The 25520-nt window shown below is 16.6% G+C and overlaps 2 protein-coding genes across 10 annotated transcripts in view; both read right to left on the bottom strand.

The window, feature by feature from the left end:
• Positions 1-5944, bottom strand: part of LOC100869715 (uncharacterized) — a 51881-nt gene extending 45937 nt beyond the window's left edge. For 4 of the 5 annotated variants that reach the window (XM_086912917.1, XM_086912915.1, XM_012488552.3 and 1 more), the window contains exons 1-5: positions 5422-5944; positions 5282-5330; positions 2294-2350; positions 2163-2207; positions 1286-1435 (exon numbers count right to left, since the gene is read on the bottom strand). In XM_086912917.1, the coding sequence (XP_086769043.1) occupies positions 1286-1435; positions 2163-2207; positions 2294-2350; positions 5282-5330; positions 5422-5444 (324 nt within the window). In that variant the 5' untranslated portion in view covers positions 5445-5944. Of the gene's footprint in view, positions 1-899; positions 1100-1285; positions 1436-2162; positions 2208-2293; positions 2351-5281; positions 5331-5421 lie in introns of those variants that run through there. The other variant, XM_086912922.1, reaches the window with a different exon arrangement.
• A 3156-nt stretch (positions 5945-9100) lies between these two features.
• On the bottom strand, positions 9101-23234 carry LOC100869833 (farnesyl pyrophosphate synthase). 5 transcript variants are annotated; one of them, XM_086912977.1, is made up of 8 exons: positions 22824-23234; positions 22602-22679; positions 13371-13512; positions 11948-12088; positions 11543-11740; positions 10279-10446; positions 9937-10149; positions 9101-9857 (listed from the first exon to the last, which is right to left on the bottom strand). In XM_086912977.1, exons 3-8 carry the CDS (start codon positions 13452-13454, stop codon positions 9648-9650), a joined length of 1014 nt encoding a protein of 337 aa, XP_086769103.1. In that variant the 5' UTR covers positions 13455-13512; positions 22602-22679; positions 22824-23234; the 3' UTR covers positions 9101-9647. The 5 variants fall into 5 exon arrangements, with proteins under 5 accessions (XP_086769103.1, XP_086769107.1, XP_086769100.1 ...); XM_086912981.1 differs by having other exon boundaries at positions 22903-23019; XM_086912974.1 differs by having other exon boundaries at positions 22602-22744; positions 22903-23018.
• Between the last annotated feature and the right edge of the window lie 2286 nt (positions 23235-25520).

Here is a 25520-nt window from a genome sequence, read left to right as displayed (position 1 = left end):
CATCGATTTGCGATAACTGACTATGCTATAACTTAAAAAAGAAATCACTTCATCGATTTGGATTTATTTGAAACATATTGTCAAAATCATCATTTTGAACAATTTAGTTTCTAAAATATTTTTAAAAAAACTTTTTACTTAATTTCTGATATATTTTAAATTTTACTACTGAGTCTGAATTTATAAATAGAATTTTTTCCCTCATTATATTAAGATATTTATATAGAGAGATAATCTATTAATAATACCATCTATGTTCTAATATTCCACAAAAAGAAAGTCGAATTCAGTGTTACTGTATTTACTTAAAGGAATTTTTATTTAGTTACAAATAATGATAGTCTAATACTATTCTTTAATATAATGGAAAAAATATTTTCAGTTAATAGTACAAAGAAAATTAAAAAAATATATATATAATATATATATATATTTTTTTATAATAAACTCTAATACATATCATAATAGTATTTTCATTTATTATCACTACTATATATAAAAAGAATACAATCAAATAATTACTGAATTATTTAATTTAGAATATCGGATTTAATTTAAATTTGAATTAGTTTTAAATTTAATTAAATTAAACATAAATTTAGTCTAATCTTTTATAAAATCTACAATTTTATTTGACATATTTTTATGTATAACTCACAAATTAAAACCAAGTGGCAATAACATATGTGGTAATACAGGAAAAAATTGCTCAAAATAGAATTTCTATATATTTTAAAGCATCGAAATCAGTAAAATGATCTCTTTTTTCACCTAATTATCTTTACAATAAATGTTGCAATAAATAATTCCGTCAATTATAATGTTTATCCAATTATTTATTTTTTTAGGAAAAAAAATTATGCTACTGAAATTCATAAACAACTTTGAAGTTTATGTACCAAATGTAATTAGTAATAATAAAATGAAACGACAAACAAATATTTATGTCCATTAACAATGATGGCAGATGATTTAATGAAGTCAATATAAAATTTAAATTTTTCAAATTTTTACATTGTTTCACGTTTCATAATTAAAGAAAGCAAATAACAATATACAATGCAGTGTAAAGACTTTGATGACAAATTTTTTTGACATTAAAATGAAAAAATTAGTGACATTCCAAATGTATTCAAAATTTGAAAATCGCATGAATATAAATTTGCAAATATATTTTACAAAAATCATTTATTATGTGTCTATATGATTTTTTTTTAATTTGCGAACAGATTTTATTTTAAAAATATGTATTTCTCAGTTCAGAAATGTCTTTATTTTATCTTACTTTGTATGTTGTATTATCGGATATTTCGCCATCACCAGTAACTAACCAATCTCGTGGTCGAATAGGTTCCACACCAACGCTTGGACATTCCCAATATGAAAGTCGATATGTAGTATTATTATCTATTGGTAAACCTGATTTCCAAAAATGCTGAAATAATTTTGTTAGATTAATTGTAATAATAAAATAATATTAAAGAAATTTGAAATGAAAGAACTACGCTTCTTGAGAAAACGATAGTATAATTTAAAAATGTAATATTATCATTTATTTTTATCAAAAATGAAATGTAGATAGATTTTTAATAACTTCACTTGATTATATATAGATCTTTGTTTTTCTTTTGTGGTAGTTTTAAATAATTTTAAATAAACAAATTTTCGTTATATAATACAAATTTTCGTTATATTAAACAATATTTTTCGTTTAATAACAACAAAATATTGATATCAATTAAAAATTTTATCATATTAAAAAATTTATTAACAATGCAATATTCGTTTTTGATTTTTTGAAAACTCATATAGCAAATATGAAAAATTCATAAATAATTTAAAAACTATTTTTGTCATCATAAGTTTTTTTAAATAATAAAAAAAATATTTTTAAAAATAACACAGTCAAGAAATATTTAATTAAATGATAATCATGTATAAAAAAAATCATTTTAAAAAACTAATTTAATCTTGAAATCTTTTATATTTTTTCATTGACAAAAATATACATTATGTATCGTTTTATACCAAACAACTTTTTACATTACAAACTCTGAACATTTTTTTTATATTTTTAATCCTTGACATATTCGACCACATCTAAACATTGTGTATAATGACACATATCTAATGATAAATGCTATAATAACTTCTATACTTACACGAATTGGGCTATAGGATTTCGGTATTTCTGGCTGCACATATTTCTGTAAATAAATAAAGTTTTTAAAACAATGATTGTTTGCAATGATTATAATATAATAATAATGTATTATTTATAATTAGTACTTACATAACACACACGTTGATTTGTACAACAGCAGCAGTTACAGCATTCATCGTGATTCAACTGAAAAAATAAATATTAATATTTTAAAGAATTTATTGTTTTTATAATAATGCAAAGAGAAACTCTAAAGATTGTATATGTAAAAATAATATTAGACAAAAATATGTAAAAAAGAATATTAGAAAAAAGAGAATTTTTATTAAAACTTGATATAAAACTTTTGCGTTTTATGTAATACTTTTTCATGTAATAAAAATGATCCTGTTTTCATTTATATAATAAAATATTTTCAAATTTTATTTTTCTTTTCGTAATTACTATTATTATTCTTTTAATATTACTAATTTTATAATATTATTTGTCCGAATCAATCATTATTTATTTCTAATGGAACGAAGGTCACCACTGTAAATCAATGAAACATTTTGATAAATAATGAACAAGCTAAAAATTGAGCTATATACAAACAAAAAATTAATTGAAAAAAAAACAATTATCATAAAATCTTCAACTATTTTTTATGCAATATTATATTATACTGATAAAACTAGTATTTACAAAAAAATCTTCAAAACTAGATTAAAATAATAGAAAAAAGTAAAAGTAGAAAATTAAATTAATAAACTTCGACTACAGTTCAAAATCAAAGTATATGTCATAATAAAATATACTTTAATATTTACAATGGTAAATACAATTCTTATAATCTATAAATTTGCAATTCTTTAATTAAAAATATTTCAAAGACATATACAAAACAAAAACAATATTACATGTTCGATATTATCTCAGAAATTATATTAAAAATAGAAAAAGTAGACATTTTTATTGTAAATATACATAGATGGTTCACATTCATGTATCATGATTCGATGTTTGAAAATGTTCATTTCACATATCATATAAATTGAATAGTTAAGAAATGAAAAATTAAGAAAAGAAACTATAAATAATAAACAAAAAAAAAAATTCAAATAATGGAAATACAAAATGTTTTGTCGTGATAAAGAGAAACAATAATGATTACTTACTCATCATATACAATAATTATTCATTACCATTTTCTAAAATTATAATTCTTTATACAATATAGCACTTATATGGTTTAATATAAATATACAATAGTTACAAGAATTAGAATGAAAGGATTATATATGATTATAATGAAGGAAATTTTTATAAGAATATGATTTATTGCAAAAAGTTCATTTATTTTAAAAATATATATTACTAATGTAAAAAAAGATAGAAGAAAGATATTTCAAAAATTGTGAAATAGCAAATGTAAGCAAACTCATATATTCTCACTTTATAAATAAAGACATTATTGGCTTGAGATAAAAACAAAATTTCTTTAAGAATTTATAAATTTTCCTCAGTTTTATTTTATTTCATATACATGAAATATTGAATGAGCATTGAAAATATAATACAAAATTTTAAAATAATATTTATTATTATTATATATTATAATAATATAATATATATTAATATATATTATAATATAATACTGAAAAATTCCGTGAAGAAAAATTTTGATTTTAAAAGATACCGGATTTTCTGTTCAAAAAATGAATAACAAAAATAAATTAAATCTATTTGTATATAATTTTCTAAAATTATGCAAAAAATATGATAAAAATCATTATATCAATGTCCTTGTATATTAAGAATGCAATCACTTTTAAAGAAATAAAAAATAATAATACTAGTGAAATAAAGAATATTTTGCAATTAATTATAACGATATGAACAACAAATTTTATTATATTATTATAGTATTAATATAATTTATTATATTATTATATTAATTATAGTAAATTTAATATTTAATTATATAGTATATGATTTTATTTTATTTTATTTATTAAAATGCATTTGAAATTAACTAAAAAATAATAATTAAAAATAGATAATAAAATTACTTTCTTACATGAGCAAAAAAATGCAAAATTAGAATTCGTTAAAAATTATACAATGTAAGATGAAAATAATGATTATGATACTTTTAAAAAAACGTTTAATGTAAAATGAGTATTTTCAATATTCAAAGTTTGAATATTATTATTTAAATATTTAAATATTATTATTTATAAAGATAAAATCATAAGCATAAGTAGAAATTTCTGCAATGAAACTTTAATTTAGATAGCATTTAATTATAATTTTAAAATATCAATATGTAAAATTTCTACGTAAAATGTAAAATGAATATAGATTAATATATTGATCTTAGATTTTAAAGAACATTATAATTTGATTATTGAAGAAAACTGTAATAATGTCATTTTTAGCAAGAGAATAGTTAAAACTCAAAATAATTAAAAAAAAAAAAATTATGGAATAGTCTTCATGTTTCTTTAATCTGAAAAACTTGGGAATTTTATCACATATAATATATAAAAATAGGAAGCAATATAATATTAAAAAGTTAGAGAATACAACAAGTTATGAATGAAATAAAATCAAAAAACTTAATACAATAAAAAAAATAATATTTGAAATAATTAAAAATAAAAATAATATTAGTTATTAAATTTAGTTTTTTAAAATGAATTTAAAAATATTCCTATAGAAATTTCGTCATATTTCTGTTCATCAATTTTTTTTACTTTCTATTACTTTTTTTAATTATTTCTTAGCATTCCTTTCATCATATTATAATAATTCTTGATATTTTTATTAAAAATAATAATATTTTTATAAAAATTTTGTTTATTAAACGTTATTTTGCAATTCTTCTTTTTACGTTACAATATTTTCAGATATTCATTTTTCTATATTCAAAGATTATTTTAATTATTATTTATCATTAATTAAAATATATTGGAATAAAAAAATTACAAAAATTTTTAAATTCCACACTTGTTAATAAAACAGGTGATTTATATATTTTTGGAATAATTATTTAAATTTTATTATTTTGTTTTATTTGATTATATTTTTCACATGTACTAACCTAACATGTTTCAAAGTTCCATTTTACATTACCTTAATTTTTTTCGTTGCCTCGATAATTGATTGCGGTTGTGGTTTGCATCTAGAATACATTTTAATGTATTAAAATTTTGTTATGTATAAAAAATTAAATTTTAATTGAATTTATAATTTTAAATTGTATAATAACTTACAGTTCAGGAACACAGATTTCCATGATATTAATTATCGTTTATAATATCAGAATAATTAATAGACGGAATTAAATAAATAAAATATATTTACATTTTATCAAAAAGTTTCAAAATATTAATATCAAATAAAAAATAAATAATTTTACACTGTCACGATATGAAAGGTTAATACCATAGTAGGCAACGAAATAATAATTGTAAAATTTAATTGAAATGTCAATTTCTAAAAAAAGACAAAGAGAATACAAAACTCTTCTGTTCATATTTTTCTTGTCTTTCATAGTAGAACGTTTTTAAAATTCAAAAATATGTATTTCCAAAAATTATTATATATTTTTGTGTATGAAATTAAAATTTTTTATTATGTACGAAATGAATAAAAACGATATATAGTTTTATTTAAAAAAATAAATTTAACCTTCATATTTCTTATATGTATTCATTTATTTATCATATTTTTCATTAAAATTTTTAATGTACTTTTTGCTAAAATGATTAATTATGAAATAAATAAATATTTTATATTATATATTATATTGAATATTATATTAATATATATACTTAATGATGGTAAAACTTAATAACTTACATATAAATAATTTTCAAATTATTAATTAAATATTTTATGAAAATAAAATATGAAACAAATATTATATTTTCATATACATAAGCTATTAGAATTTTTTATTTTATTTATATTATATATATTTATTTTATATATTATATATTCTTATGAAAAAAAATATAGCTTTTTTTAATATTTTTAAAAAATATATATATTTTTCTATGAGTTTATAGTTTACATCTGTGTTAATATTAGTTATATGTTTTATTAATAAGATATTATTTATTTTTAACAGTTAAAATAATCAAATGTTTTTTAATTTAATCTTCTTGAGATAAAAATTGTAATACAACATATGAATAATTTTTTTCCTCTATTTATTTATTTTATTGAATCACATAATTGTATATTCAATTAATAATTTCTAACTTTTTTTATCTAAAATGTCTGAGACCATAATTTATTGAAATTTATTACAATAAAGATGCATTGATTGCATTAAAAAGATTTATATAATCATAATATCTAAATTTAATAATTACAATATTATTACAGTTTTTATTATAAAATCTAATGATTTCTGGAGACTTTCTAATATTTTTTGAATTCATATATTCTAAAACTCTACGTAATTTTCATCTGCCATCTATGTGTTCACATACAAACAACTTATATCAGAAATTACTTATTAACAGTTAACTATAATTTTTATATATTTTTGTGTATATTTTATTATTTTTTATTTTGAAACTTCAAATATTTTTTTTTTATAATATATGCGAATTCGTTTACAAAAAAAATTATTGTTCTGATTTGATTTTTTCATTCTTTGTTAACTTTTATGGCAATTTTATTATTAGCTTTTTATTGCATTTATTTACTATTTATATAAATCGTTTTTTATTTGCTGTTGTATTTTTTAGATATCCAGTATTTTTTACACATAAAATTATCAGAATCATTTTCAAACTTTTGTAGTAATATTGTTCTACCAGATAAAATTTGGTATATTTGGTATATATATATTCAATGTAACACTGATTTTTACGGTTAATATATCGTGAGTGAATGTTTATAATATTATTATTTTCTTTTAAATATTCAACATTTAAAATATTTCAATGTTTATTAATTTCGCAAGATTTTCAATTGATAAATAATATTTTTAAAACATTAATGAGTTCAGAAAAATTAGATAGCTAACAGTTATTTTATATGATGATTAATTTTTGAATTTCTAGATGTTTTTTCATGTAAATAATAATTAATTATCTGCAAGTTTTGGATTTGTTTTTTTTCAAATGTTATATAAAAATGATCTAAAAATCGATAAAAAAAAGTTTATTATTCATTTTATAATATATACTTTTATCTTATAGCATTGTACAATTTCTATTATTAACCTTATTTTAAATCATGAGACATTTGTCTCTTTGAATTAAGTACATTTGCTTTTTTTTATATGCCAAAATTAAAATTATATTTATAACTAATAATATCGAAAATTGTGATCAACAATATAGAAATTATTAGATTATAAAAAGGTACATATTCCAATAAAATTTCTAAGTTCAGATTGTCATAGTAATCAGTTGTTCATAGTTGCATTAAATAAATCTTTTGTATTAATTTGTATATAATGATTTTTTTTAATATTCATTCTTTTGTGTTTGTTATGCTTCATAAATTGTAAATATTAAAGCTAATACAAGTTATTTTATATAAACATTTTATTTAATGGAAATATTCTATTATATATTTTGGATTATTTTGTTAAAATTGTTTTAAATTAAATAAAAATATAAGCTGTATCAAAATTTGTAATTTATTATTATCATACTCTTCAATTTCTTAATATTTTTTCTAATAAATATATAAAATTATAATAAAATAAAATAATAAATATATTTTTTGTCTAAGAAAAAGTTAGCTATTCTATCAATGATAAATTCATATTAATTGCTAATTTTTAAGAACAAAAAATATTGAAACATTTCTACTGAATATAATATACTGAATACTGAATATAAATAGAATGAATATGAAATTATAATGTAAAATTATTTCTTTTATATATGTTTATGGCAATATATCCTTTAAGTATATAATAAAGAAATAATATATATAGCATATATATTTTTTTATATGAATCTTAGAAATGTACTTTAAATGATATCAGAATAAATTGACAGCTTAACAAAATACATAATATTGCATGAAATATATCTATATTTATATATTATAGTTTTCATGCTTTGCTGTTTTTTGTAAATAAATAATTTATATAATTTACTATAAAATATAGATTCAATTATCAGTATAGTTTTGATACATGTGCTTCATTTTCCATAACAATCTATTTTAGTTTTTGAATGAATGTGAATGTTTATATGGATAAGTTATTAATTACTATTAAAAAAATTATTAATAATTTTACAATTAATTATAAATAATAAAAATGTATGAAATCAATATAAAAAATAAAACTATTTTTATACATCTAAAATCGAGTTTTCTAATACATAGTACTAACAAAACTTAATGATTAGAAATCTCTTTAAGATAGAATTTAGCAATTCACGTTCTATATGCCAAATCCAGCCATCTGCGAATTGCGTCTATGATCCAAGAATTGGATTTGTTAATCCAATGATTAAAACAAAATTATATTATATGCCAAACAAGAATTTAAATTTTCAATGTGACATTATTTTCCGTATTTTTAAAAATCATTAGATAAAGAGAATTCTTCATTTATGTATGAAATTGTAATGAATAAACTTTCAAAATTAAAATTATATTCAATATGAAAAGAATTTCTATATTATAGAATCTATTTAATTATGCAATTGAAGAACTTTCAATAACGATAATTTTAATTATTGGTTTATTACAGTGAAATAAAATTTTCATGAGATATAATCATATATATATTTTCAAAATTATTTTTTTCTCACTAAAAATTGCAAACTTTGATCATCACATATCAAATCTTTAAGAATAATAGCATATCACTAAAAATTCACTAATATTTTCATCAAGTATTTGAAATGTTATTAACTTATAAGAAAACTAGTAAAGAAGACAAGAAAAAATTAATGATAAAATCATAAATTTCCAGCAATATGTTATATTTACATAATAGTAATTTACATAGTTCATAAATAATTTAAACAAATAAAATATTATCTTCATTATTATGAACTTAGTATTATAATAAATATATTGTATACATTTTATTATTTATTATTCATCTGAATTTTCTCTTAATATAAAAAAAAAATATAATTCCATTTTAAAAAATAGATAGATAAATAAGAATTTTTGTTTCGTTTTGAAAACAAATTTTTTTCGAAATTTTTATCATTATTCATTTTACATTTGATACCATAATAAATTTTTATTACAAATTTTTTTGTTACAAATATTTTTTTATGTATCGAACGAAATACCAAATAAAATCATATTTTATATTTATGTATATCTCATATTTTAAACTTAAAACAAACTTTAACTTTGAATTATTTATATTTCCATTGCTTAATAATATAAATATACTTCATTTTTTTTTATTTTTTTATTAATTATAAAATTAATAAATTTATCTTTTTACTTTTTTATTTATTTTTTTATATATAATAACTTAATTTATTATTTTTAATTAATCTTTTCGTCCTACTTTACTACATGATGTAGCGAGTAAGTATGAAAAATATTCAGTTGGAAGTTTCGAAGATAATTGCTGTATATATGCATTCAATAAATTATGCGTTTCTTCTTCGTAATCAGAATAGATATTTGATACACCTATCTCTTCATAAATTTGTTTCACACGTTTTATTTTTTCTTCATCAGCTACTCCATAACATTCCTAGATGATAATATTATTAATAATTTATTTTATTTAATAGAATATAATAAATTTGAAATATTACTAATGATAAGTTTACTTTCAAAATTTTCTTTTGTTCGGTTGTAGCTCGTTGCAAAGCAACCACAATGGGCCATGAACATTTTCCTTCTTGTATGTCAGTTCCACTTTTTCCTATAACTTCGCGCTTACCATAACAATCTAAATAATCATCTCGTACTTGGAAAAGATGCCCTATTTTTAGCAGAATATTTTCTGCTTGCTTATATATTTCTGATTCAGTTATTCCAGCCTATAAATAATATTGTAATTAAAATTGTAATAATATATATAGAAAATAAAGAAAACCTATACTTTTCTCAAATAAATAATACAATTATAAGAATTAATAAAATCAAATAGTGCAATTAAATATACTTACGAAACGCATAGCAAGAGTGAATGGAAGTACAAATGAATAATAAGATGTTTTATATTTTACTATAGTATCGTATTGGTCCATAGAAAAAAGATCAAAATTCGATTTCTTCTCCCAATCTGTTGATATCAATATATCTAGACATTCACCTTGCACTGTTTTTTTGTGATACTACAAATAATATAAATATTTGATAAATCGTTTTAATAATTGTTATAATAATTGTTATAAAATCATTATTTATACAGAAAAAAATGTATGCATATAGCAAAATTCAAAATTGTTGTACACATTCTTAAAAGTATATTGCATTATAAATATTTGTTTTGTACTATATTATTCTTTTATTTATTATTAAAATTTTTGACTAAAAGATTTTTACTAGAATTGATAAAATATCTATATTTTGAAAAAAAATTAAATTAAATAAAATCAATAACAATTTTTACTTTAATTTTTAATTTTTTTAATTTTAGTTTTTAATTTAGTAAAAAATATGTTATACATACTTGATCAATTAATATTATACTTTATAAAAAATATAAAATTTTATTAATTTCTATAAAAGTGTACAAAAAATAATATTTATAAATACGAAGATCAACTGAAAATCATACATAATTTTTTATATATCGAAAACAAAAAGAAATATTTATGAAAATCAAAATAGAAATAAAAATAAAATTCATTAACTTCAAAAGTGCTATTTTTCAATATAATTCATATGAGAATATAAATTTTCCCAATATATGAAATATTTGTTCACTGCGTTACTGAAATATATCGTTGATTTTAAATCCAAAATTTCATTATCTACTTCATTTTATTGTCTATAATGAAATGAACATTTTTATAAAAAATCCTTTTAGAAATGTTAAAGAAACTGGAAATCATAAAGTGCTAGAATTAATATTACATCCATTGTAAAATGCTAACCATTTTACATTTAAACAAAAGAAATAGTTACTTTTGATAACATATAATGTTCTTTTTATTATTATTATTTAAAATTATATGCATGTATGCACTTTTTAGATGACCTTCGTATAAAAATAAAAAAATTAAATTAATAAAATTATGACTGATAAAATTATTTAATTTTTTTTTAAATACATAGAAATTTATATGAAGAAATTATTATTATTATTACTTTTTTAAAAATTAAAAAAATAATAATTTTGTTTTTATTATGAAAAATTAATTTGTTAATAGAATAATTATTTATTATTTATAAATATTATTATAAATATAAAAATCTATTACTCACTTTTGAGAATAAATTTAAAATATCTTCAAAACAATCTTTCGATTTAAAATATTTCTTAACAAGATCATATATACATGTTTCCATAAGTAAAATATCATTAACTGCAGATAATCCAATTTTTACATGCCAAGTTGGTTGATTTCGTCGCATGTCTGTATGATCTACAATATCGTCCATCACTATGTAAACTGCTTGCAACTGTAATAATCATATATGCAAACAATTTTTTAAATTAATAAATTACAAAAAAAATAATTTGAATTTAAATTAATAAAATAATAAAAAGTTATATAAGATAAATTTCTTTTTATTGTAAATAAATATATATAAATATTAGTAAATTAAAAAATTACAAATTCTAAAATAATATAAAGTAAAAGAGAGAAATAAAATAAAATTACTAACTATTTCCATACACCAAGCTAGAATACGGGCTAAACGAATATTTTCTTCTGTTAATTGATCTTGAGATGCCAACAATTTATATGCAACAACAAGTGATATTGATCTTCGTCTTCCTCCTTTCGGAACATTATATTCCAATACCTAAAATAAAAAAAAATTGTTTTATTATTTAATATATTATTTTATTAATTTTTAATTTTCAAAATTTTTTTGTTATATCTATTATAGTAGACTGAAAATGATATGACTTTGAAATATGATTATATAGAAATTATTATGTAACAAAAATAATAACAAAAATTCTTATACAAAATTTATTAGTTATTTATCTAACATTATTGAATTATAATAGTTTTGCTTTCATGTTAAGTAATATTCAATATAATCATGTTAAGTAATATTATTAATAAAAAAATAGCAAACATCTCTAATCTGATCCGAGTCAGTTTTAATATAATTTTATATTAAAAAATTAGAGTGTATTATAACATTAAATGAAATTAAACAAAAATAATCAAAGTGATAATTTCAAATGGATCACATTGTATATATAGAATATCCAATGAATAATAGTATAACTATTATAAGAATGGTTTTAAATGAAAATATAAGTCAAAAATATTATTTATAAAAGTTTATTACTTAAAAAATTTTCAAACTTGATTTTCTCGAGAACCAAATTGCGAATGAAAAAATTTTATTCTATTATTTTTATTTTTTTTTATTTTTTCATGAGAAATCACTCTATGCACCATTTATATATTATTCAACCAAATCTTACATAATTATAGTTATAAGAGAAATAAAAATCCAGACTACACCAAAATTGGTAAGATCTCTATTTTTTTATACTATATTCACAGTTGAATTTTGGATTGATTGACAATAAGACACATCTTATCCTGAATAATGTATTCACGCCTATAAGATTATTTACGTAATATATTTATTATAATTTTTGGCATTTATTTTAGAAATTTTTCTAGATATTCGATCATGTATATTAGTTACGTATTTTTCAATTTATTTAATATCTATCAATAATGACAAGTTCATCTTTAATTTCTTTAAAGTAAGAAATGAATTTTTTTTTTTTTTGCTTGCTTCACGATCTTTGGGTTCTTATGAATTGCAATTTTATATAATGAAATTTTTTTTTATACATTTATATTTACTCATTAGTATTTTGTGATATATCAAAGCGTAATGTAAACAAAAAAAAAAAGATGTAATGCATTACTTTTTATGCCAACTTTTAATGAAACAACAATTATAATTTAATTATAATTTATGTTCGAGTTTCAAATTGATAAAATTTAATTTCCATATTTTACACATAAATGATTCATGCAATGAAAAATTATATCATATGATATAAAAACTGATGATGATATGAAAATTAAAAAAAAAAAGAAATAGATACCTTTGTTTTCCATTCGTTAACATGTTGTAATTCTTGATCATTATTTTCTGTTAATTCACGTACAATATCCGGCCAAATAGTCATTAATTTATGACTTTCATCTTTGACCAATGAATCAGTATGTTGTCGTATATCATTTGATCTAAAGTAAAAAAATATTAATAACATTTTGTTCATTTTTAGATTTCACTTTTTTAGTTAATAACAATTAATTGTTTAATTCTGTCGTTTCGCAAAATAACAATTTATTTTTAACTAAGTTTTAACTTATTTAAACAAAAAACTTATTATTACGAGTATAATAATAAAATTTTAAAAGCTTCGATAGATTTGAAATATCTAATGATTTTTAAAATGACATAAAGAGACATCACTTTCTAATAAATTTTGAATATATTTTAATTTTTATTTCTAATTAAAAATATTTTTTGCTTATTTCACTAATTATTCAACTAATTTTCTTATATTATATATGTTAATGTTGCTAATTTTCTTATCTTATTTACTTTTTATCTTTTAAATAATTCAAAAAAAAAAAAAAACAAACATATCTCTCATATATCTAAATTATGAGATCATGTGACTTTCAAACAACATTTACATTGTATATAGTAATATAAAAGTATAATAAAGTAAAAATAAATTTTCTATTCGAAATAAAATTTCGTAGATATTTAATATATATTATATTATTAAATATAATAATTAAATAATATAATATTAAAGTTTTATCAAAACAAAATTTTTATATTGCAAACATAGATTTCTATCTATTTTTATCCTCTATAGATATGTATTGTGCAACAAAATTAAAAAATATAATATAACAGATTGTTTAGAATATTTGCCATCGTGAATGTTTCAAAACTATGTATCTATTACATCATAAAAAATTCATCTTGACATTCATCAATTTCAAATCAACAATTCAATTTCAATATATATAACTTCCAGAAGAAAACGTTTGTCATTCTGTTATTCTTTATGTTTCTTATAAGATAATCTTTTGTCGTAGTTAGTATAGTATATTCGTATTCAATATTTCAAACATCATTTGTATTTGAAATATTTTTTGATTTATTCGAAATCTCCAACAAATAAAATTTATTTATTTATTTTAAATATATATATAGAATCATCTTCTGCTTACTGATATTATTAGTTACATAATATTTTCGTGAATATATATATTAATATTTTGAATAAATATCAAATGTAATAACGAAAATTTCATCTAATAATAATTCTACGAATAAAACAAAATTCTAAATTAATAAATTAATTTAATAATCTTGAAATTTTAGATTTAAATACAAAAAAATAAAAAATAATGGAATTATAGTATACATATAGAAAACGTAAATATAAACGAGAAGAATTGAAAAAAAGATTAATTTTCATGAATTTATAAAGTTTTAAACGTGGCAGAATAAAATAATATTTATTAATAAAAATTAAATTCAATTTTTTTTATTCAACAAAAACTGTAAAATATATGTATAATAAAGTAAAATTTGAAATTAAAAATTTAAAATGTGGTGATGAATATTGCAAAGATTATAGATAAAATTTATTGATAGCATTCCTATAAATAATAATAAATGTATAAATAAAAAATATATAAATAATTAAATAAATATATAAATATTTTAAAATAAAATTTAATCAAAAGCATTAATAATACAAAAAATAAAATAGTTTTATTAAAAATAAAAAAAATGATCCAAAACACAAATCATCATCAATTATTATAAAAAAAGATTTATCATATAATTCTATATAAAACTATCCCTTGTCTTTTCTTAATAAGATTTAAATTTGATTATGATTTTATATTTTATTTTATTTACGTTAGTTAATTTACAATATCTATTACGTTCATAAAGACAATAAGAGTTAAAATAATATTTATCAGAAAAATAAGGATGTATTAGATGTATTAGATGTATTAGAAAATGATTTAAAAAAATCAAATATTAAATGATTAAACATTTAAAAGAAAAAAATTATTAAACGAAGAAGTATTAATGGCAAGCATTAATATTTCAATAATATTAAAAAATATATTATTCTTTTATATGTAATTAATTTAGATCGAGCGCAGTAATAATAGAAGGACAAATAATAATAATAATGATAATGATGATAATGATAATAATGATAATAATAATAATAATAATAATTATAAGAAGAAGTTGAATATTTCAAAACATAAAATTTTAAATATATGAAAAATAATGTTTAAAATATACTTATCTTTATCAGATAATATAGATAACAGATATGTATAATATAACAAAAAAAAAAACTTTTTGATATTCTAAAGTAATTATTCTTTATTGATTTAAAATTGTAATATAAATAACTTTGCAAGTAGTTGTTTTTTTTATTTTTTAATCTTTTAAAATTAAATATCATTACTTTAAATTTATCTACTATATAACATTTATTTTTTATTTAACATTTTTAAAATGTCTCATTAAAACGTTGTAATAATGTTAATAAAAATTTAAGTTTAAATCGTTTATAAAAATTTATGAAAAAAAAAAAATAAATAATGATTTATAATTAAAAAAAAATAAAGGATAAAAAATATTATTGTCTTATTTGCTTATTATCAAATACAAAACTTAATGCAATGCATTGAGCATTGCAAATTTAAGCATAAAAAAAATAATTTATATGTTTACCATAATTGATATAAAAATAATTCTTAATTTAAAAAAAAAATTTATAATTATTTTTAGCTTTTTTATACATAAATAAGATTATTTTTGCTTAATTTCATTAATTATTAATTTGATTCGATAAATACTTTAGTTTTTTAAATTAAAATTGAAACATTAATAAATTTACATTAAAATTGAGTTAAAACCGATCTAAAATCACATATAATTGTAACATTTTCTTCGCTTCTCAGTTTTTATTAACAATTTGGATATTATTTGAAGTAAAATGAAATTTTTATAATTCAATAATATCAGATAAGTAATATATTTTCATATAAGAATTTTTTAATAATTCCTGCATATACATACATTCATAATAATCATCCAAAGTCAAAGTTAAAGTTACTATCAATCCCAATTTATTCTATTATTTATTTTATATCTACTTATATCTATTTTAATATTCGAATATTTATATATTTTTTCATATTAATTTGTTATATTTTAATTCGTTAATAAAACTCTTAAAACATTTATTAACACTTTTACTGTTATACTAAAATATTCAATGTTAAACTTTAAAAGTGTTTGCACAATAATTGCTAAATTGATAATTTATATAGTACATTATAATTTTTATAGTATAAAAAATAGAAGAATAAATATGTAAACAGATACGTAAGAAAATACAAAAAAATTACAGGATATGATTCATCTAAAAATGTTTTAAGTAAATTTTATGTTTTTAGAAAGTTTAATTTATTTGAATTTTTCATCATAAATCTGCTAAAATCTAATATAATAATATAAAACAATACGTACTTTGAGTTCATTTCTTTTCAAAAGATTTCTTGAGATTAAAATAATGTAGAATATTGTAGAATATTGTGACTGGTTTATATTACACTATTTTTTTTTCTTTTCAGAAGTAGATCTCTCGAGAATAATCCAAAAGAATACTGTCCAATATAAAATACTGTAGAATACTATGAATAGTTTATATTCCACTCGATATATAAATATATGCATAGGTAAATATAGTTCATGAAAGAAAATACTGATTCGTTGATGACCTAATGTATTTATAAAAACAGATAAACTTATTGGTCGAAATGTTGTCTATAGATAAAATCTAAAAGCAAAAGTGGAAGAATATTTCTTTTTCTTTTGTCCATTTCGAGATTTTTTCCAGTCAATATTTAAATTTTAATATATTTATAAGACATCTTTGAAGAGATATAAAAATAAACATTTGTAAATCATTGTAAAATGTATTTATATAACTCATAAATATGAAAAAAATCTACGTCAGCAACCAGTTAAAAATTGTAAAACGTCAATAAAAATGTAGAATATCAATAATCAGATTTAAAAGATTTTAAAATGATGTAGAATTATGTTATTGGTGGAACCAGTGAAAGATTTCAAGATTTTTCAATAATACTTTAACAAAGCCGTAACAAAAATTTTACCAAAGAAAACTGTTGGTTAAAATTACTTTAAAAGAAATCTTCAATTAAGGATATTTCCATATTTTTGAATATCTTGTCATATATTATAAAGCGTAAATTCGCTACATTCTCCATGTACATCTTCATAAAAATGTAATCTAAAATCATTATTTGGATAAATTAGAGTAGAATTTGAATTGTATTAGATTTTTATGAGGAAATAATTCGTTTATATTTTCATTTATGAAAAATATAATTGTTTTAAAAAAGATATTCAAATCATTCAAAATTTCAATTTCAATCATTCAAAAAATTTTGTTTTTTATCTACTCTCTATATAAAACATAAAATATCTATCTATTATATGTTTAAGAAAAAATTGTTCATGATCATGAAGTCGACAACATATTTCAAGATCATTAAAATCTTGTAAAGTGATTCAATTATTCTGCATATTTATTGTAAAATTAAATTACTCATAATTTGATAAATAAATTTTAACTCATATTTTATATTTCTTTCAATATACAGAATCGATCTCTTAAATATGTTCCACGTATTTTGATTAAACAATTATATTTGATTAATTAAAAATCTTTATCATACAATCTTAAATTGCTTAAAACTTAATAAATAGCTTCAATCTATTTTTATATACTAATTTTTTATATATTAATTTTTTAGAATCGATTCTTTAAAATTAATTAATGAATATATTAATTTTCAATATATAACTGTACAATTTTAAATATTTAATTAATATTATAATTTATAATTTATGAAATTATAATAATAGCAGCATATAATATTTAGAAAATGGATATGCTATATTTTATATATAGATGCAAAAAAAAAAAAAAAGAATAACTGGAAAAAATTTTAATTATAAATTTCAAATATATCATTTAAAGAATAAAATAAATAATAAATATTAAATTTAAACTAAATAATAATAATTTAGTTTAAAAATTTCATAAATTGAATAAATGACAAATAATGTAATGTAAGTATAATAAATTTAAATTGAATGAAAACAAAAAAATTTAAGAAACTAGATAAATATTATTTTACTTAAAACTATTTCAAAACTTAAAAATATTATAATTTAATATAATATAAATTTAATATAAATATTATAATCGAAAAAAATTTATAAGAAATAATAGTTATAATAAAATAATAAATTATTATAAAGTTAATATATAAATACATATGTAACAGATATAATATTTATTTATAAATAAAATTATAATTTAAAAAGTAGAGCATATAATATTTAAATATCACGATTTAAATATCATGATATTAGTTACGAGATATTATATGGTCAAATAAAATATTTAAAATTAGTATTAGTATTTAAAATGTCAAAATATATATTTTTTTGCGTAATGATTATGTCAAGACAAAATTATAAAAATAAAATTACAAAAAATATGTTGTATAATTTATGTATATAATTTACATTTTTCTAAAAAATTATCGAAATTTCTATAAATATATGGAAGTTCTATAAAGATATATCATAAAAAAATAAAAAATGTCTTTTTTTGATTATAAGTGAAAAAATAAATGAATTATTTCTTGTATATTTTTTCTGGAACTTTATTATAATCTTAACTCTTTATTTTTTTATATATATAAAAATCAAGCAATGTGATAATCTAGTTTCATTTTTATATATAACTCGTCAACAGATATTCAAATTACAATTTAAAATTTTGCAGAGAAAAAATAATTAATTTACTAATCTTCTATAAATCATTTCTATTCAATATCTTTTAAAAATTATTATATCACATGTATAAAAAATAAAATTTTATAAAAATATGTGATTTAAAGAATCAATGATTTCAAAATACGAAAAATTAAAAAACAAGATAACAACATAGAAAAAAAATAATGAATCTTAATTTATTGTTTGAACCAAACAATGGTTTTGACATTATTTTTCATATCGTTAAATGCAATTAAGATATTAAGAAATATAAAATAAACAAAATATAATAGCTAAAATATTTTATGTATAAATGATCAATAAAGTTTTGAAAAATTTTATAAAATATTAATTTTTTTTTATATATTTTAAATATTATATCTTAATATTTTTTGAAAATAAAAAAGTAATACGAAAAAAATGAAAAATAATATGTAAAAAAAGAAACATATAATTCTATTAAAAAAAAAAAAAAATTACATCTTTTGGATGTACTTATAAAAAAAAATGAAGTCAGAAATAAATAGATTTGTCTGTAATATCCGAATTTTTTGTAAAGATCTTTTCAGGCCTTTAAGTTATAAGAGATATGAATTTTACATGAGTTATTTTTTTTATTTATTCTTTTTGATCTTTAACATAGTATATTATAGAATTGTATTTTTATTCAGTTATTTGTTATGTAAAAATATAACTTTTATAAGATATTTCTATATTATTTCTATATTTTTGTATATTTTTCTATATTTCATTATATAATATAAAATATTTCTATTTATTTATTTGGTACGTATAAGTACATATTTACATTTATTATATAATTTTACTAAAACAGAAACATTAAAGAAACACAAAAAAATTAAAGAATAATATAGTATAATTATAAATAATTAATTTATATTTTTATTAAGATCTTTCTATCAATTATAAATTATTATAAATATATTTCAAAATTAAAGAAATTATAACTTTCTAGAATATAACTTTCTAGAATGATAAAAAAAATATAATGACAAAAATAAATAAATCTATTACGATAATTCTACTTTAGATAGTATAAAACGATAATATATCGTAATATAATATAGTTGGCTAATAATAATAATATGAAGTAATGAGAATAAAAAAATTTTATCAATATTACAATCATTTCTTCATAATCAGTTTTAAGAATTTATTATAAGATAATAATTTATATATTATATTTAAATCTAAAATACGAAAAATACTTTTGGATATAAATATTTTTTTATATACAAAATTTTATTTTTAAGTTTAAATTTTCTTTTTATTTTAATTTTATTTTTAAATATTATTGCTTAAAAAAATTTAGAAAATTTAAAAAAAAATTAACTTTAATAATCAGTAGAAAATTTTAAGAAAAAATATCATACAATTTTCTTTATTAGTAGAATAATTAGATTCTTCAGTATGTAAACATGTATTTTTAAAATTGTAATAGTTATAAAAAAAATGAAATGAAAATTAATAGTTTTATATACGTAGTTTTATAAAGAATAAGTTAAAGTTTATTCATTACTCATGATATAATTCGATATAATTTTTTATTGATATTAAAATAATTGTTATTGATAAAAATCAATTGATAAAAAAATATTTATTATATTTCCTTAGACATATATTGTTTGGATTTATAAAAATAGCAAAATTTTATAATAATTGTAATTTTTAAATAATATAATGATCAATAAAATGATCATTTAAATCTCATTTAATTTCATATAAATTATATATTTCACATTAAAAATTTAAGATATGAAAGTAAAAAAATGATTGATTTAGCATGAAATGATATACACAATATATAATTTAATAATATACAAAATATACTATATGTAGAAATTTTCAATATAATATATAATACTTATTAGTATATATATATATATATATCTAACATATTTAACATATCTACATATAACATATTTAATATAATATTAGTGCAATATATTTTTTTATAATATATTTTTATATAAATTTACAATAAATATAAAAAAACAATAAAAAAAAATAATTTTTCTTATATATATTATATATACCAAACATTTTAAAAATAATTTTAGAATTTAAATCAAAAATTTTTTTTTAGAAACAACACAAAAATTATTATATTAGAAAATCATAATTAAAAACAAAAATTCTTACAACTTTCCTTAATGTTTTAGAATTAATATGTATTTTATTTTATATTATTATAAAATATTATAACAAAACATTTATTATTTATATTTACATAAAAGTATTTATAGCAATGAATATTTTTCTATAATATATATTTATAATAAATTGTTATTATAGGAACTTAATATTTATTATGAAAATTTCTTTCAAATTTCAAATGTTATGAATTATAAATATTCAATAATAATAAATTAATTTATATTATATATATTTTATATTATACTTAACTTTGAAAATACGATGATATATTACTTATATATAAGCTAAAAATATTTATCAAAAATTAGTGAAATATTTGAAATATATTTTTTATATATTTCAACAAGGACTAAGAATATTTCTTACTTTGTAAAAAATTCATTTTGTAAGTAATTTTTCAAGTATTATGTAATATTATTTTATTATATACATCAAATATTTATTAGAATTAGAATATTTATAGAGTAACATCTTCAAAAAACTTATCTTTCTAGAAAAAAAAAGGAAAGTAAAAAAACAAAAAGCAATATTTTAATTATTATATTTTTTTATATATAAGAATTTATATTAAATGTTTATAATATAAAAAATTTAAAAATTAATAAATAATTTTCAAATAGTTTTCATAAGTCAAAAAATTTTTCTATAGATATGATACGTTAAATATAATTATAATTGAAAATAACAATAACAATAATATAACAATAAAAATTATTATTATATATTATATTCTCAATTATTTATAATCATATTACTTTAAAGAATTTAATTATTATCCAAATATTTTATTGTATGTAATATAAAAATATATTTTATTGTATATAAAATATTATTTTATTTTATCTTTTCAAAATTATTAAAATGATAATAAATGTATGTATATTTATTCAATATTACTTAACCTATATGAAATAAAAACCAAAATTTATGTTATGAGTTATATATCCCAAAAAAAATTAAATAACTTAAATATCAAATTATATAATTATAAAAGAAATATACTTAATAATATATAAATCATAATGTATCATATAATAATATTATTACATCAATTAAGTATATATTTAGTTAATTATTGTCTGAATAACATGATAAAATATAACGCTTTATAATTAAACATTAATATTTTTTAAGAGGTAAAATTGAATAATATTTTATACTTACAATTTATATATATAATAAAAAAAATTATATAATATAAACATTTTTTACTTACCTATATTTTAAAGAGGGTATATTTATTTTATAACAAAAATATTGAATTCTTGATTTTTGGCACCATAAAGAATTTTTTCTAATATTTATAGCAGTAAAAACTTTTTGTGAAATACTTCGTTCACATAATGGTAGAATAATATACTTTGGCAAAATAAAAAACATTTTCATGTATATATATATATGTATGTATATATATATATATGAATATGTTTTTTATAACCTTAATTTATAAAATAATGAAGTAATAAATCACTATGTAATTTTTATAAGATTGTTCAAAATGAAATCAAAGTAATTACTGGAGTAAGTATTGGAATCTAAAATCACACAAAGCAACATATGTTTATACGTTCGTATAAGACTAAAATTTAAGCAACTCATGTTACGTGTTCATATTAGACTAATCTAATGCGAATATATAGTATGTGCTATATTTATATTTAAAAAAAATGTGATAATTTATTTATTAAGTATTAATTTGTTAAGTAAATTATATAATAATTTATTAAGTAAATATTAAAAAAACATAAAATTCAATAATAATTTTAATAAATGTAAATGAGGTGAAGTGAAAAATAATAAATATTTTCTATATGAATATCAATATGTTCGATGGAAAATATACTTTACTTCATATATATAATATTTGCTTATAACTTTATAAAAAAAAAAAAAATATTTATTACAGAATTTTATATAATTTTATATATTTTTTTTTCTTTTAAATAAAAAATAAAATTATTATATTAATAATAATTTAAATTTGAGATACTTGTGTATGTGTGTGTGTATATTATATATATATATATAAACATAAAAACAAAATATACAAAATATTTTTGTCGTTTTTATAAAAAAACAAATATCTACGTACATTTTAAGTTTAAATATTTTATATATTATAATACAAGATATATGTTAAATATTATTTTTGCTAAAGTATTAATAAATAATTATAAATGATATAATAATGTTTTCAAAACAGATAAGATCGATAATTTTATACATTTAATATTATATATTTTATAGATATTATCGATATCAAAATCATCAATTTTTTGATAAATACATATATAAATACATATATTTTTGATAATATATATTTGACACACACACATATAATTTTAATTTTTTCTTGAGTTAGAGAATTAGTTGCTATAAATGTCATTGTATGTATATAGTTAACATTTTCATAATTTAAAAAAAATTAATATGAATAAAAAATCTTAACTATTATGTTATATTTAACATAAATGCATTCATATCAATATATATATAATATAAAATAATAATTATTATAAATTAATATGAAGCTAAATTAGGCATTGATCAAACAATGCATTATTCTATTGCTTAAATATTTTCATTTTTTGTTATTAATTGTTATTATTTTTATTTCTATCATTTCTATTCTATTCTATTTATATTTCTATCAGTTATTACTATCATTTTTCTATCATTTTTATTTTTTGGTTTATCTTTATTTTTATTCTATTAAATTTTATTCATATTATATCATTAAAAAACAATTTTTAACAGAAATTTTATAAAATTTTTTGCAAATAAAACATAAATTATATTTATTATAATTTTATATTTTATTTATTATAATTAATACATATTACATAAATTTTTAAAAACCAATGAAAGTATTTCTAATTGTCATTAAAAATATTTAATATAATAATTACTTATATAAAACTTATATAAAAGTTCATTGTACTTTAAATATATTATAAATTTAAAATAATTAATTAATAGTATACAAATAAAATAAATATTAAAATTAATAAATGTTAATAAAATAGTATTTTTTACAGAAAATCTAGTGAAATCCTAAATAATTAAAATGAAAAGAAATATATTTTTTTGTTAAAATTATCAATGATAATTAAAAATTTATTTATTAAAAAAAATATCATCACATTCATAATCGTACAATATAGACAATTATTGAAAAATAAATATAATTAAAAAATAATTAAATTAATGTACCAATTCACAATTATAAAAGATTTTAAAAAATAAGTTATAAAATTAAATTTTCTTTACTTTTTTTTTCTTAAAGAATGTATTTGATTATAAAATACGGAAAGAGGATTATAAAAAAATTATAGAACTCTTTTATATTATATTTATAAAGAATCGATATTTCTTTCAGTGATACAAAATAAAATTTAAAAAGTTATAAAAAGTTATAAAATTAAAAAGTTTTTTATATATTTTTCTCATTATATTTTAAAAGTTAAAATATTATTAAAATATAAGTTTCTATCTTACTGGTTGAAAAAAAAATTAATTTTGAAAAATTCCTTTAATATAAAAAAAAAAAAAAATAAAGAAAAAAATATCCTTATCCGTATAAATACTCACCTATTTTATTTAACACAAAACATAAGAATTTTAAAGCAAACAAATATTTCATTCCTTCTAACAAAATTACAAAAATCATAAAATAAAGTAATATATATTGTGTAATGATTATATAAATGCCAATATTTAATATAACTATCAATATTTAATATTGACAACATAAATACAGATGAATTTTTTACATAATTTATATTAGATAATATTCTATATAATATTAAGTCATTCATTAAAAAATATAATATATATACAATGTTTTTTTTTAAATTTTAATATTTTTAAAATATTATCTTTCTTTTCTTTAATCATAATTAAATAAGAAATTAATAATTAAAATCATAAATGTTTTATTGATAAAGTATTAATATTTAAAACTCAATTTATAAAAATATATGTTGATATAACAATAAACAGAACTTTTTATAAAGAAATAATTAATATATATTTATTATTATATGTTTTTTAAGATAAATTCAATTAATATTATATAAATAATATTGGATAATATGAGATAATATTATCAATATTTTTAAATATTTATAAAATG

Source organism: Apis florea, unplaced genomic scaffold (assembly GCF_048593485.1).
Source record: "Apis florea isolate Af1SG1 unplaced genomic scaffold, ASM4859348v1 contig_1794_pilon, whole genome shotgun sequence".
NCBI classification, from domain to species: domain Eukaryota; kingdom Metazoa; phylum Arthropoda; class Insecta; order Hymenoptera; family Apidae; genus Apis; species Apis florea.
The sequence above is the reverse complement of the archived record's forward strand: the minus strand, read 5'-3'. Positions and strand labels throughout refer to the sequence as shown.